The sequence below is a fragment of the Astyanax mexicanus genome, chromosome 7 (genome assembly GCF_023375975.1).
Source record: "Astyanax mexicanus isolate ESR-SI-001 chromosome 7, AstMex3_surface, whole genome shotgun sequence".
Lineage (NCBI taxonomy): Eukaryota > Metazoa > Chordata > Actinopteri > Characiformes > Acestrorhamphidae > Astyanax > Astyanax mexicanus.
In genome coordinates, this window is record NC_064414.1 from 28,416,279 (window position 1) to 28,432,623 (window position 16,345).

General features: G+C 38.7%; 2 protein-coding genes across 5 annotated transcripts in view; both read right to left on the reverse strand.

Annotated features, from left to right (window-relative positions):
- Positions 1-28: 28 nt before the first annotated feature.
- eif4e1c (eukaryotic translation initiation factor 4E family member 1c) lies at positions 29-5,879 on the reverse strand. 2 transcript variants are annotated; one of them, XM_007240270.4, is made up of 7 exons: positions 5,719-5,879; positions 3,868-3,953; positions 3,003-3,098; positions 2,822-2,885; positions 2,177-2,290; positions 1,909-2,048; positions 29-1,512 (listed from the first exon to the last, which is right to left on the reverse strand). In XM_007240270.4, exons 1-7 carry the CDS (start codon positions 5,734-5,736, stop codon positions 1,398-1,400), a joined length of 633 nt encoding a protein of 210 aa, XP_007240332.1. In that variant the 5' UTR covers positions 5,737-5,879; the 3' UTR covers positions 29-1,397. The 2 variants fall into 2 exon arrangements, with proteins under 2 accessions (XP_007240332.1, XP_007240333.3); XM_007240271.4 differs by having other exon boundaries at positions 5,667-5,722.
- A 1,758-nt stretch (positions 5,880-7,637) lies between these two features.
- The window catches only part of tet1 (tet methylcytosine dioxygenase 1), a 46,384-nt gene continuing 37,676 nt past the window's right edge, over positions 7,638-16,345 (reverse strand). For all 3 annotated transcript variants that reach the window (XM_007240273.4, XM_007240272.4, XM_049481815.1), the window contains 8 exons: positions 15,980-16,070; positions 15,511-15,604; positions 13,992-14,200; positions 13,695-13,845; positions 13,302-13,391; positions 12,429-12,566; positions 11,217-11,526; positions 7,638-10,917 (listed from right to left, as the gene is read on the reverse strand). In XM_007240273.4, the coding sequence (XP_007240335.3) occupies positions 9,845-10,917; positions 11,217-11,526; positions 12,429-12,566; positions 13,302-13,391; positions 13,695-13,845; positions 13,992-14,200; positions 15,511-15,604; positions 15,980-16,070 (2,156 nt within the window). In that variant the 3' untranslated portion in view covers positions 7,638-9,844. The remainder of the gene's footprint in view (positions 10,918-11,216; positions 11,527-12,428; positions 12,567-13,301; positions 13,392-13,694; positions 13,846-13,991; positions 14,201-15,510; positions 15,605-15,979; positions 16,071-16,345) is intronic.

Genomic DNA, 16,345 nt, shown 5'->3' on the forward strand with positions numbered 1-16,345 from the left:
TGTTCATAATACAAAACAGCAACCCACAGACTGTAGGATAAGTTTTATTATTTTTTTCTACCACCTGTTTCACACAGTGACATTTTGCATATGGACAACCAGGCTTTGCACCGGTGACACACGGCAAATAAATAACTGAAATTGTTCAGTTTTAGCCACTTGTGTGTCTGGAAACTGGATAAAGGGTGTGGTATACAGATGTCAGTGGCTAATTTCACAACAGCAATGATGACATTGTTAACTTAAAAAAAAAAAAAAAAAAAAAAAAAACAAAGAGTGAATTACATGATCAAAAACTATGATTATATCAATGCCAACGGCAACGGATTTATTTCAAGAGTAATATGGTTTCATTAGTACTGTGTGCACCGAGAATTAAGAAACAGCACAGATCATCCTGTTAATGCAAAGCACTTAACCTTTACTCGAAAGAAGGTAATATACATCCGGAAATTACAGATAGGTACATTTTGAGCAAAATAAATTCACAATGAATATCCTCTTCATTTGAATTCACTCACAGAAGTGGAGCAAACTAGAAAACGTTTACAATGTTGTTAGGAGGGGGAGAAATGTGAAAAGCACACCTAAAAAGCTGTTTAGGCATTTACTTTATAATACACTGTAAAAAATGATTTAGTCCACATTGCCAACAACTTCAAACAAAAAAGGAAAAAAAAAAGAAACAGAAACTTGATTTTCAGTCATCCTCTCACTAAAGTTCAACTGCAATGCAGATATCATAAATAGATGTGGGGCTAACACAAAAAGTTGAATATAGGTCTACAAGCAAGATTCTGCAAGTTCAGCATAGCTGAACCAATAATTGGCTACTCTTCCAAACTCGGAGAACAACCACAGCTAATCTGTTACAAACCTTTAAGATAGTCAATCTGCAGACGCCTCTGCAATCACTTCTCATGCCAAACACCTCTAACCAAAGCATGTTAAAATATTTGTGGCCCTTAAAATGTACGTAGATGAAGCGATCAATATTTATTTTCTTGTACGTGTGGAACACTTTTATAAGAAACATGAGAAAAGAAAGGTTAAAGGAAAGAAAGGTGACTCTTCAATCTAAGCTTTAGAACCTCTTTAGCTAGGGAAGATATAGTTTATTAGTTTCACACTCTTGAGCTCTAAAATTTTGTCATCTAGCTTGATTCACACAGCTTTAGTTGATGCAGTCCCCCTCGCAGGTCTAAAGCATTAGACGTTCCTTGACCCACACCATGTGTGCTGATCGTTTAGGATGGGGATTACTATACATTTACATATTTAACATTTTTTCTTTATTTTTTTCTTAAAAAGGAAGGACACTACAGTAGTTGACAACTCAAAAGTATTATTGTGATGCAAATTGGTAATTTTATAAACCTACAAGTTGAAAGTCTTCTTCAAACTGAGTACATGTTCTTTGTTGTGGAGCCACTTTTGCTAGAGGTGTCATCATGGGACTGGTATCCAATAAGCGTTTTGATTGGGAGATTCAAGCGCTCTTTGTATTGAAGCCTAAATGGAAAAAAACAGGAAGAGAGAACACTACACGTCAGACATAGGATTTGGGGAAAAAAAATTGTGAAAATGTGGTCAACAATGCAAAATACTGAACATTTGCAAAAATGTATAAATAATATACAAATATATAAATTATTAAAATGTAATAAATAATACATGGGCTAAACCATTCCCTGTGCAAACACTATGTGAAGAGTATTGTATTTGCCCAATGTGTGATTACCCTCTGGTGGACAGAAATCACACGTACAGAAAAAGGACATTTAGAGATAGAACACTGTTTGTACTGATAAGACAAAACAAAAACTACTACTACTACTACTACTACTACTACTACTACTACAATTACACATACAAAAAAAAAAATCACATAAACAAAAGGTGACATACCCTATCGTCATGATAGCGTCTCTATTTTGGCAGTTTCCTGTCCAGATGGCTATTTTATCCCCCTTCGGTCGAACGTTCACCACAGCTCCACATACGTCTTCACTGGCTTCATCAAAAGACTCTCCAATTAAACACAACAGCTGCAAAATAGATGAAAAGAACGCAATAAATTAAGAACACCACAAAGGTGTTTCAATTACCAATCCAAGGAAGTATACTCTCGCCCAAGTTATTTGGTTAACACTACAAAAATAAAAAATAAACCTACTGTCTCCATCCAGTATCGGTCAAGGTCATTGTGTCGCTGCTGTTTGCTGAGAGTCATTAACCATCTCCCTCCAAGTTTATTCCTGTCATCCTCCCACATGGGCTTGATGCCATCCTGGAAAAAAAGGAAATCAACAATTGAAAATGTACCAAAAATAAAGATTTATTTTCCATTTAACAGTATACAATGTAGTACAATGGAGAAAAATGAAAACCCCAAATTCCAAGAAGTAGCAGTTTGCTCTATAGGGTCATATATTAAGCACTAGAATGTGTACACTGAACAGTCTAGTCTTATGGGAAAAACAATAAATAAGTGCACTTTAAGGAGTGTTTATTTGTTCCTTTATCTAGATTTAAATTGTCAAAGCTTAAATGCAACCATCTCAAAATATACATCTTTGCTGATTTAAAAGAATCTCTGCATCACTTGCACTCGCCATAGTTAGACATCCAGCAGCTTCGAACACATTGTTACATTTCATGCTGTTATCCTGCCAAAGGTTTGACGCTTTTCAGATCGAATACACTATTATAAAATATTGTCTCTTTTTCAATACTGTGAAGGTTTGGGACACAAAATCATGTACCATAACATCCAGACAACATACACACTCTATATTCTGTATTACAACGTTAAACTCACCTTAAATAAGCAGTAATCACAACCAAATCCAAGCTTACTGGGTTGTTGTATATGGTTGTATAACCTGTTGGAATAAAACAAACAGTTAAAAACTGTTTAATCTAGAAGAACCTCCTTAATATTTTTCAAACACTAAAATAATTAGTGCCCAATAAATTACACATTCCAGCGAGACACTTACGCCCAGAAATCTTCCACTGTGTCAAATTTGGAGATCAGTCGCAGGTTTTCTGTCCAGCTTTTGCTCTTGTCGTTTTTGAAATACCAGAGAGCCCATCTGCAGAAAAGATGCAGAGTTTGTGAAAACAATTAAATAATTGCAGTAAATAAACTAATTCAAGGCATACATTCATTCTAATCAGCATTTTTAATAGAAGTGGGAAATTATGCTTCCATAAAAGAGTCGGGTCACACTTTATGCTGAATAGAGAAAGTGTGAATTCAACAAAGAACGTGGACAACTTTAAATGCAATGAACAGGACAATGAACAGGCTCCCCATCAAAAAGCCATTGTATGGAGTAACATGATCCTTTTATCCAGGCAGAAAAGGAGGCTGGGCGGTCAACGTGCCAAATTTTAAACTCCAAGCCCCAGTCCTGGCCTGAACCAAAGTTCATTCAGTTCACTTAGTCATAACTCCAAACAGGAGTGTGAACAAAACCATCTAAAATACAGCACCATCACATGCTGTTATACTGTTAGGACTATGCCAACAATCAGTGAGGTTTCTCACTGGTCCAGAAGTTATAGCAATAAGCAGCAACAAGTCCGATGAGTCTGGAAAGGGACAGTTCAACATGTGTGGTCAGCATTTCCCACCAGCCTACAGCACGGTGACAGGCTGCCCCTGCATCTCTCACATATGACTTTTAGTGAGGGCAGGATATAGCAAACAACTTTGAAACCAATTGACTTAAAAAATACCTGTTATGATCAATGTATACAGATTATAAAGGTAAACTGGGTACAGGAAACCTTAATATAAAACCGAAACATCACCTAAAACTGAAAAACTACAAAACGCAAAAAGTGCATATGCTTTACCTGTTTTGCAAAGGGTGCTTGATGTACTGTTCTGCAACAGCTGGTGTAGGACTATCATTTGAAGCTTCTTCACTTTCAGTTCCTCGCTGCATAAACAAACGAAATTTAGGAATTAGCCTATTTATGACCATTTAAAAGCACAGTAGTAGTGAAAAAGCATGTGCTTACTTCTAGCATTCTGTATTTTAAATAATATACAATGCAGAATATAAATATAATTAGGTGTTAAAAAAATACACAGCAAATTTAATAAAGAACATGAGAAACTAATCAAAACCAGGAGATGCTAGCTTAAACCAGGCAAGGTTAATTACTAACTGGAAACAGATGCTGCAGCATGGGGAACACTGTGGTATTTTATAACTGCACCTTTTGAGAATTTTGCTCATATTTTGTTAATTACAGAACATATGAACTTATTCTTTAATATTTGTTATTATAGGAACTATTGGTATTATTTAACTTAGTATATGGTGGTGATACACTAACTTTGCACAATAGACTTGCTAGCTGCTGCTGTTTTTCTCTTAGAATTTAGTCACCAAATTATAAAAAAACGAGTGCGATAGATATGAAACATGAAATGTGGAAGTTTCTTAGCTAATGATATCTTTGCCATATATCTTTGACTTCTAAATACTAAACTTATCATAAATTTCACCAATGCGTTTGTGTGTTTTGACAATGTGAAGCAGTAATATATATATATATATATATATATATATATATATATATATATATATATATATATATATATATATATATATATATAAGAACAATTCTGATCCAAATCTAGTTTGAATCTACCTGATTTTCAGAAATACTCAAAGATAGCAATTCAGGCCAGAGTGATACATTTGACATATAGATTCAAATGTATGGATTTAAACGTCTATGGATCAATTTTTATTCCATTTTTTTACTGTTATTATTTTACCACTTTTTTAACAGCAAAATTTAACACATTAACTTAAACGCAAAAATACTATTTAAACACGTGACTTAGTCAAATTAAACGTCATTATTTGTACATTTACACCAAATACATGTCTAAAAATGCAGATTTTAAAACTCAAATGGGCAGATTAGGTCAGATTTAAGCTCTAAACATTTTCGGGAAAGCGAAACTCAGCGCTCTGAGCTCATATGGTGGAGATCAGCTTCGTTAGCTCGGAGGCTAATGGTGGTTCATTCATAACTGTAGGAGCCCGGAGTCCCTGTTTACTCTCTTTACCAGAAACAGACGATCCTACACTCGCCTCTAATACAGATACACGGATTCACTCTCACAAGCCTGATCTTATCACTCATTTTAATGCGGTTAAATTAGCCCTGGGTGAGTTAGTGCATGGACTCAGAGAGTGAGAGAGGATCTCAGTCGGGAGCTCCGGAGCTGCTGCTGCTGCTGCTGCGTAGCCCGGGTTAGCCTGTAAACCTAGCTAGCAGCCCAACACACGTGTCCGCCTGTCTGAACAGGACCGGCCTCGAGCGCAGAGAGCGGCCCCAAACCAACATATTTACCCCCGATTTACCCGATTCAGCACCGCTACTGAACTAAAGCAGCCCCCCTTAGTGAAATGTGATCGCTAGAGAGTGGAACAGCGAGTCCTGGCGCGTTTCTCCGCCGACAGAGAGCCGCGGAGCCCCGCCAGCTCCCTCAAACACCGCCTGCGCTCCTAGCGTTAGCCTAGCGGCTCACACCCACACCCCCGAACCCCGCACTCCACCACGGCCCGCGCCCAGAGACACGCACACCCAGCTACACCCGCCCTTAACCCGCTCCACGCGCCGTCTTTTACCATTTCAGCCCCCAGTTAAAGCCCGTACTGCGCGCTCCCCTTCCCCTCTTACCGGCTCCGATGTCGCCATCTTGCCTGTATGAGATTCTGCTGCCCGTTCGGCGCCGCTGCGTCACGCGAAACCGCTCGGACTGTACGGCGGCCTGCAGAGGACACGCGCTCAAGTCCTGCACCCACTTCACAGAGAGACAGAGCAGCAAGCCGCCAGACACGTCACCGCCGTCACCGTCCATTTACACACTTTTGTCTGTCTGACAGAGAGACTCTTATCTGAAAGAGAGACAGACTGCTGTCTAACTGACAGAAAGACCCACTGCTGTCTGTCTGACAAAGAGACTCTTATCTGGAAGAGAGACAGACTGCTGTCTAACTGACAGAAAGACCCACTGCTGTCTGTCTGACAAAGAGACTCTTATCTGGAAGAGAGACAGACTGCTGTCTGCCTGCCAGAGAGACACACTGCTGTCTGTTTGACAAAGAGACACACTTCTGAGAGAGACACACATAGTTGTCTGAGAGAGAGAGACATTGCTGTCTGGAAGAGGGACACATTGCTGTCTGACAAAGACACACTGCTGTCTGTCTAACAGAGAGACACACTTCTGCCTGACAGAGAGACAGACTTCAGTCTGACAGAAAGACACACTTCTGCCTGACAGAGAGACAGACTGCTGTCTGAGAAAGAGACACACTTCTTTCTGAGAAAGAAACGCTTCTTTCTGACATTTATTATAAAACAACAAAAACAACAAAGGACCAAAATCTTAACAACTAAGAAACACAGAGTACATATGTACTAGAATGGAACAAAGAAACATGTAACCTGACAGTCATAAAACACACAAGAACCGACACTGAAAACAGACACAAAAAGGCACATGCAAGAAAGAGACAAAAAACACATGGGAACAGGTAATGAGGGGTGGAGATACGGACAAGGGGAAATAGAGGCCTATGTATAATTTCTATCTGGGAAACTGCCCTACAGACATGCTTCTTTGCTTATTTTTGTGTATCTTGTCTACAGCCATGTCTGGGCAAGTTGTGAACTATCTGCAGTTTAAGAAAACCAGCAGGTAGTTCTTGGCTAATGCTAACGAGCTAGACAGCAAAACTGTAGCAGGGAAAAGGGAACATGGAATAATGGTCACTAGCAAGTGATAGTTTAAACTGACAGACAACTTAAATGACTTAACCTGCCTTTCTGAATAGATGTTTCACAGTAAAATAGACGTTAACTACTTTAGCTATTTCAGAGTGGAATGTTTTATCTAGGTAGCAAAAGGTAGCTTTAAGCTCAGTGCTAACGATAGCCAGCTAGCTAAATTGCAAGCTAACTCTTATTAGAAGTGCACATAGTAGTCTGTGAAGTCATGTTATGTTTTTTATGTTAAAAAATGTCCTTTCAGGGGCTCCGTAATTTTCCTTAAAGGTTCAGGTGGTTTTATATACATATATGATGTCTATGGTTTACTGCTAAATTCTGTACAAAGATTTTGTACCATTTCCAGTTATTGACTGGACCAGTGTTAAATTGAGCTAAAGATGTTCAATAATTTAAATAATTTGTTTATTCATCACACACAGCTAACTAACTAGCTAGTTTTAGCTTGCTTACATCACCTCACTAGTTAATCATATCTATTTAAAGCTATTCTAGCTATTTGAGGAGGGGGAGATCCTGAAACAGCCCGTTTACTGTTAAACACACCTGCATTGTAGATGTAAAACAAGCTAAGCTACGCTATGTTACTTCTGTGAGCTGTCAGAGTGATGTTAACAGCATAATGATAATACTATAATATACAATTAACTATATAAAAACTCATACAAATAATTCCACTGCACCTTTATTTATTAAATTTAATGCAATTTTGTTTCACTCTTTATTATGTATGTGATAAAATGAAGTAGTTATTTTTCAGAATTATACCTTCTATATACTGACAATCAAAAACAGACAGACAGAAGTTTCCTTTTTACAAATTTTATTTCTTTTGTGACTAAAAAGCTGGTGTTGTTGTACTGTTCTTGACAAAGAAATCCCTAAAAATACAGCAAGACACTAAGAGGTATAAACAACAGGTACACCACAAAATCCTGTACTGTTTACAGCCTTTTACTGGTTTACATTCAAAAACAAGGTTCATCTTAAATCTGCAAAGGAAACTGTGTTGTACCAAAATGTGAAATGGATCAGGAAGACAGTATGAGAAGATTAGAATGTTTGAATAAGAGGAAAACAATAGCAAAGATAATGGCCAATGAGCTTTCATTAATAAACTCTTGAATCTTGAATTAAGTCATTCAATTTAAATGTAGCATAAATGTCTTTTTTGTGTAACAAATATCTGACTTTAAGCATTTATGTTGAATTTTGCTAGTTGGTAAGTGCAATTTCACTTCCTTACTTTTTTAAATAAACAATACATTTTTGTAATGTTTTACTGTGAGGAATTATCAAGTCTTTATCATCAAAAATCATTAACCACTTGAGTTGACTCAAGATGACTGACAATACACGGAAAAGCCAAAAAAAAAAACAACCAACAAAGGCATGTTTATGCCCTGAAACAGCACCAATAATTCCTGTTCTCTACACAGAGTAACAATGCAGCCCAGTGTTAATGCAGGTACTCCTCATTGATTTCGGAAATGTATCTTTCAGTGTCTTATAAACACATGTTCCGTCAGTATAGCTTAAAATAAAATTAAAATAATTACACTGACTTTAGTTGCCCACTATGTAGATTCACACTGGGTTTTTTGTATGACCCTTCTTCAAAGTTCTCAGATGAACTTTGAGTGCACCAGTACAATTTTAGCACCTAAAGAATGTAAGAAGGCCAGTCTACAATGAAGCTCAAACTAACTTTTATCAGTGGGCTTTTCCTTTTGTCATATGACAAAAAAGCAGAATATGTACACTGATTAAAAAAAAAACTGTATGCAGCCATTTATCAAGAATACAAATAAGGTAAGATATGGGATGATTTATTTGAAATAAAAAGATATTTGCAGCAATAAAAATAAACTGGTCTGAACTCAGGAGTGTGTATAGTAGGTCTTCATAAAGCACCAGTGAGAAACATACAGTAAAACTGTTTAGACATATCTTAGCACACTTGAATGACAAAATATAACATATCTGATCATGTATAAAAGGCTGTTTCAAGTCATGTTTTAAACTCTTTGGGAGTTGAAAAACCTCAAAAATTGGGAAACCAGTTATAATATCTTTTATGTTCCAGTAATAAAATTATTTCAATTTGACACATTATCAAAATGCAGCATAAAACGTTCCATGATTATTGCTTTTATAAGCATGGGTTAAAAATCATGGATGAGTTCCGAAACTTACATGCAAAGCATATATTTATATATATATATGTATATATATACAGACATTGGATGAAGGAGGTCACTGATTAAAAAAATAAAAATAAAAACTGTGCATACAGGACATCTCGAAAGTCAAGTTGTTTAAAAGTGCTTTTTTGCAATGTATAACGGGAATAATTTCATAATCCAGAATCTATGTGTAGTTGTACCTTCATTACCAACATCACTGTATGATAAAACCAATGACCAATGCTACATGTATGTTTAAGTCTAACCAATAAACTATTGTGTCACAATACTTTAAAAGAGCAATGTATGTACGTGGTTATTCAAAGAAATTACTGCTACAATGGCACCATAACATAGCAATTACTGAATATTTGACAAGAAAGCACCCAAAGATGATACAAATTAACACAAACAAACAAACAAACAAACAATCGAATTCACGTTTTAAAATGTCAATTCTGAGTGTTTCCTACACACATGATTTACAAGCTGACAGTCATATTGCAGTAAACAGGCTTGGACCAGAAATTAAATACAAATAGTTGAAATAGTGAAAACGTTCAGAATAAATAGTCACATCTTCTATGCACTAATTTAATCTTTTTGTATAAAACCAGTTTTTAAACATCTGTTCTGAGCACCGTTACTTTACAGTAAAAAACAGACATGTATACACACCAAACCTCACAGTTTAAAAACTGACGAACAGGTGGTCAGCATTGTTTTAAAAGCTGAGATGAAGAAAGAAAAGAAAAAAGAGCAGGTGTCAAAAGAGAAAGAGCTGACTGAGGTAAGGCATTAGCTAAAAAAAGTGACCCTGGCCACTGTCACATCCAGCGGTTGTAAGGCCCGGTGACCCGGGTAAGGGAGTAGGGGGCTGATGTGACGAGGCCGTCCCGAGTAGCTGTTAGTGACTGACGGGTAGGGACCTGTAGCTTCTCCCTCTCGTCCTGCCACACATCCTCCTCACCGCTTTCCGTGTCGCTCCCCGCTGCCGGCTGTGATTTTCTGGTCTTAGCTGACCCAAGACCTTCCGTCTCTAGTCCCAGCCGCATAGCCTCCTCCTCTTTCTCCCTGGCTTTCTCCGCCATCTTGGCTTCCCACCGGAGCAGCCCGTGACCAGGCACGTTAAGGCTCTTGTGCTGGTAGAAGACCAGAGAGATTCGGGTGGGATGGCTGCGGTTGGGCCGCAGAATGGGAGTGGTAGCGTGCAGCTCCCGCCGGGCACACTCGATAAGGATGGAGCCGTGAGAGGGGGCCACCGCGACCCCGCCTATGTCTCCATCTAGGAAGTTGTGCTCGCTGTCTGACCACACCTCTTCTGCCTTGACCTCCTCAGGGGTCAGGGGCCTTGGGGTGACCGGCGGCCCGTGGTGGTCATCCAGGCTCGGCTGTGCTTGGCGAAAGTTCAGGCGGCTGTGGAGACCCTCAGCCCGGGAAGGGGAGAGCAGTCGGGGAGCAGCTCCTCCTTGAAAACAACGGACCTCCTCAGGCTCCGGTTTTACTGCAAAACATTTGTCACGGAAACCCAAAGATCCGCCCATCTGCTGCTGGTTTCTGAATGGTTTCTGTTCTGAGAGCTCAGGGGAGCTGTGTCTTGCTGCTTCTAACCCTGGTCTCTGTCTGAGGAGGGAAGATTCATTGCTCTGCTCCAGTTCTCCAACATTCTGATATTGTGGCACAGGGAGGACGGTGTGAGGGGAGGACGAAAGTGCTGCTGTGTCTCTGGTAGAGCTTAATGGAGGAGTACATGATGTGCTCCTGTAAGGACTGGCCGAGTCCAGTAAGTGGCTCCCCTTGTCTGGAGTCCTAGGTAGTCGCATTGGGGAACAATAAGGAGTTGGAGAACATGCTTCTGTTTTGAAACACGGTGAAAGCTCAGAGGAAGAGTTTTTAAAACCTATGAAGAAAAAAAAATCATTAGTTGCAAAATCTATTAATTTAAAGTAAAAAAGCCTCTACTGAGTCTGCTCACTCTTCTCTGTCTTCTGAGTCGGTAGACGTGTATGAAACACTTTCAATTATTTACTTCTTGACTGTTCCAAAGTTAACAAATTGAAAGTGATATTAAACCTTGGATAAGGGATACTGTATCCTACAAGGACTTTGTAAGAACTCCTGAGAGCATCATAGCAAAAGAATCTGTTCAATAAATAATAAAGACAGTGTGGCTCCTTAGAGGGCAAGCAAAACCGATACCTTTGAGGGGCTCGTTCTTCACTTTCACTGGTGTGACCTGCTTCTTCTCCTGGTTTCTCTGCTTCTCTCGCTCTCTCTTGGCCTCTTGTCTCCTTTTACGGGCAGACTTGACGGGCTCTGCCTGCAGACGCACCTCTCTTGGGAAGGAAGAGAGGACCTGCAGAGCTCCAGTCTGTATCTTAGCCCACTGACCCTCCACACGACCGAACTCATCAGTCTCCGAGATCTTGTAAAGAGGCAGGACATGCAGCTGCTCATCCTCTGGAATGTTTCTTACAGCACGGTTATCCTCCTTAGTTAAAGTGCATACCTGCAGGCCAAACAGGGACAGGGTGGTATTTTTAGCAAACAGGTGAACTGGACAAATTATGCTGAGATTTCTGCTTATCTGAAAGTGTGTTTTGTACTTCATGGATCTTCATGGAATTGTACACTCACTTACTGGTTTAGCAGACTAAAGATTCTCCACAAGGTGGAGCTATTAGCACTCACGTTTCTTATGTGTGGATCATTAAAATGAAGCAAAAAAGAAAAAACAAACAAAAAAAAAAAACTGATGCTGTTTCTTCAGTTGGTATAATGTAATGTGTAACTCCTCTGGCCTTCCTGCAGCAAACTCGGCTTTGATTAATTCCATGGACAATCACACCATGCTATGCAAATGAGAGTCTTTGGGCAATATTCCTGAATTTACCTCCTAACCCAAATTTGGTTTTGGTACCTAATGGTACTTTTTCAGTACTTGACTTTCCCAAAACCATCTGCACACCCTCCAGATGATCACCAGCTCACAGTGAGAGCACGTAATTATGTGTGTCTTTAAGAAAGAATGTGATACACTTCCAAAAACCTTCAGCCAAACTGATAAAATGTCAAGAAGTTTGACTCCTCTGGTTTAGTGGGATTGGGAGAAGGGTTTTGTACTGAAGATGTCATAGTCTTTTCTCAGTAAACACAGTGGGTTTAGTGTAAAAGCAGAATAAAAACATTAATATATATTTAGGGTTTGACTAGACGGTTAGAAATAGCTGAGGTTAGAAGTGTCAACTTTGTGTTGTGCATTAAAAATATTGCAAAGAGTGTTGCTTTCTCCAGTTAGCACACCCACATGACCCCTTTGGGTATCCATGAATATACATGTTTCTCTCTATTAACATTATTTTTAATAAGATAATTATTTGATTTCACCAGTGAGGTCAGGGTAATGCTCACCACAGTACTCCCGTTGTGCATGTTGTGTGTGTCCCTGTGAGCATGAGCACAAAAGTCCACACATGCTGTCACACCAGAAAATGGCCGACCCTCTCTCCTGCCCAGCCGACAGTTTTGCCCTGACTGCTCCTGCTCCACCTGAAAGGTCACACGTCAGCTGAAGGTTTCCATTTCACATACAAACATCTAACTTTACACAGTCATACTGTATACACCAGAGTTAAAAGACTTTGACTATTTATAATGACTTAAGGCAGCTGACAGAAACAGACACTTTCTTAATAAAATATTTACAATTAACATAAAATATTAATGAACAATTTAAATTACAATATTTGCATTGACTAGTACTGTCCAACTTCAAGCTGTGGAAATATTTCTGTGGTACTTAAATGCTTAACATACAGCATAATGCATTAATATCGCCCAGAATCACATGTTTTGGTTATATTTGCCATAAAACAATGGAAAAGTTTGTCACACAAGTTGTGCCTGACCTTTAAAAAGTCAAACTGTTTTCAGTAATGATTTATAGAAGTGTACGATTATCAAACTCTGGTGTGACATTATCCCAAGTTATGACATCTGACTTCAAAGATTAAGAGTACACAGTGGCATAAAAAAGTACAAAAAATGAGGGCAAGGATAATATTGTTAACTAACTGAACCATAGCATTTGTTTGTTTACCAAAATACTGACTCCTTTACTCTGTGTAAATTTAAACTCACATGCGATCTACTGTGTATTTTTTGTTTTTCTACATTGCTTTAATTATATGCAGTACAGTCAAAATACTATGTGTGAAATTCTGATGAACTGCACAGTGTCCAGAGTTTGTGCACCATTGGCAGAACGGTTGCTTGTTTTCTTACCTGGTTTTCATAGGCTTCAGGAGCAAGTTTCTTATACAAAGGTGCAACATCAGTTGCCAGATTTAGGAGGTTGCTTTCGATCTTTTCTTCCTGTTGGAACAAGCCAACAAGATAGTAGTATTTAGTTTTCTTACAGTAGGTTACTGACTTTTTCTACACACTATAACTTGCTCCACTACTATTATGGGATGGCCTTTTCAGCAGTATACTATTGCCTGAGGCCATTCCATTCATTGCCCATAGCAGGCAAAAAAATATTGATTTACACAAAGAGCTGATCTTTTATTATTAATCAGATCTTATACAAAGCAAATCATAGCAGGTAAAAAAAAGTATCTTTCAAAGCCCACATCGAACTGCTCACTAATCTCTACTTCCCCTCTGTGTTCTCACCTCCTCTGGGTAGTCTCCTTGCAGCCGGAACTTTCTAGGCACTTTGCTCCGGGCAAACTTGCAGCCGTTAAAATACATACTCCACGAGCAGCCGAAAGAGAAGGACGCTCCACAGGTATCTGGGTCCAGCCCCTGACAGGCACAGGTACGACTGAGGAGACACAAAACCACAAGGCAAAATTCATGTTAGTGGAACTGTGCAGGTGGCCCCTAAATACCACCCCACAAAAATGACATTTAGCATGTATGCAATGATGATAAGCAAATGAGTTTGTCACTCTGTTGGCCCCGACTCACTCTTCATTAAGGGCGCAGCGGCGGCTGGTGGGCGAGCCATATTTATAGAGGGTCTGGGTAAGCTCCTGGTACAGTCTGTCGGCCATGTTGCGTGGAATCCCCTCCCAGGCCAGGATGAGGATTACCACTACTGCGCTCTGACAGCGGTGACCTGCACGCTGGCGCACTAGGCACAGCAGCTTCTCTTCCTCACTGGCCCGACGGATCACCTGAGGAGAGGTTACATACAGCATATGCACAAACATAATTACAATCAATTCAAATACAGCAACTCTAATTACTAAGGTTATTACTGTCATATTGCTTTAGTGCATAAACAGTTAAATAGTTATGTAAATACATAGCTAACTAATAGACCTGTCACAAAAAAACAAATTTCTTAGGTGGGTAATTAATATGTAAAATTCATTTTATATTAATTTTACAGAACTACTTTAAGTTATTAAGAATATTCAGACAAAGTATTAGGAATATAAAAATGTTTAAATATCCTAAATAAAATTTTTAATAAAAGATCTCATTCATGGTACTGGATTCTTCTTGTTAAATAAACACAATGTTAGCCAATAGGGCAGAACAATGCATTGTTTTAGCATCATCACTGCAAATGTGCATATGTGCTATAGTTACACTGCAGTTAAAAGGAATAAAATAAAATAAAATAAATTATAGGATTAGTCTAGTGCACAATGAAGTCCCAGATAAATTATAAATAAACATTTCGACCATCATAGTGGTTTAAGGCAGAGCACATTTTTACATAATTCAAAAAAGGGTCCCAAATTATATGAAATTTTGTTATATAGCCATTTACAATACCCCGAAGCCTTTCTAACCCAGGACAGGCCAAATTAAACCATCCATGTGCAAGGGTTCTTAAACGTTTTTAGTATGCAAGCACTTTTTATTGTTCAAAATATTTCGCAACCTTCCCAACTCAAATGGCGAATGAGCTGGTCTGATTCAGTGAAAGGTCAACTCTGTATAATGTCTGGATCTGATTCTATGCATAATTGGTAAAGAAAATGTTTTGAAATAGCATCATTCTCGCAACCCTCTACAGACTATGTCAGGAGCCCACTGGGGGTTGTGACCCCAAGGTTAAGAACCCCTGATATAGTGAATAATTATTGTCATAGACAATAATGTTAGCTCATTGACTTATGTATGTTTTTATATTGCAATATATAAAGTAGAACAACAAATTGCTAATTGCCAGTTGCTTTTAGCCCTAATTGTAGTGCTGAACTCAGAAGTATTTTGAGGTTAAGATGATAATGTAATTACAATGTGACAGGTCTACTCTTTTTTTTATAAAACAATTACATTTACATTCAATTTATATTCTCTTTTTTTCTACTATTTTCTGTTTATTATGATGGCTCTTATTTTACCTTCAAACCCCAAACGTGGTGCTGATTGGAAGTTTACATTATACACTTACAAGACTCTATAAGCTCAAAGGGTTCAAACTTTAATCTAGAAAAAGAAAGGAATGTATGTTACAGAGGTCACTGACCCATTTGGCTATTGGACAGCCCTGGGAGCTCCTTCCTTCTCTCCCAGTATAAACTACAACTTCCACACGCACTGCTTTGCCCTTCTCCCCATACCTGTAACAAAAGAGTCATTTCAGAGAAAGAGAAAGCATCCACTACTCAAGACATCCAAGCACAGCCTAGCTATAAGCCCACCACAGCTGCGGAGGGTCAGGTGTAGGTCTGTACACTGTGGTGAGAGTCACTCTGTTGGGCCCCTTTAGCTGAAAAGGTGGCTTCCTGTTGTAACTCTGACAGTGTATGAGAGCATACTTTGGCCTTTATGTTTTTCTCTATGAGTATCGGTGGGAGTATATATGTGTTAATGTTTCACAACAGACATACAAACCTATCAGGAGGCCCATCTGTTTTTATAGGCTTACAGCAATTAACCCCTCCCTAATAGTATGTATTTAAAGGCAAAAAAAAGCTTGAATAAATAAACAGTACCTGTCCTCCATCATCTCTCGGACTGCTGCTACAGTTGGCCCAGAGCCAAGGTGTGTGTAGAATGGACCCTCCTCTTTTTCAATGATTTGCTCTATAAAGGAAATCAATTTCAGCTGATGGTTGCAGTTTTGCTAATAAAAGGATGTATATTGTTGATTGTGTCTCCGTGTTTGCTGTTTTTCAATTGTTGGCATAGTGTGAATCTGTCAGTTGTTCAAACCATGAAGAACAATCCAACAGAACAGGTCCAAACATTTACTGACTTTTATTGAAAAAGATTCTTTTGGAGATGCAAGCGGGTTGTGTGACATTGACTATACATTTACATAAAATCCCAGAAAATACTAGTGCATCTCAAAAAAAAAT

Excerpts from the sequence above, each read along its gene's own strand:
- eif4e1c (XM_007240270.4), bottom strand. Across the intron at positions 2,291-2,821 it reads GTGATTACTGCTTATTTAAG|GATGGCATCAAGCCCATGTG; the intron begins GTGAGTTTAACG and ends CTTTTTTTCCAG. Across the intron at positions 1,513-1,908 it reads GACGCTATCATGACGATAGG|GCTTCAATACAAAGAGCGCT; the intron begins GTATGTCACCTT and ends TTTTCCATTTAG.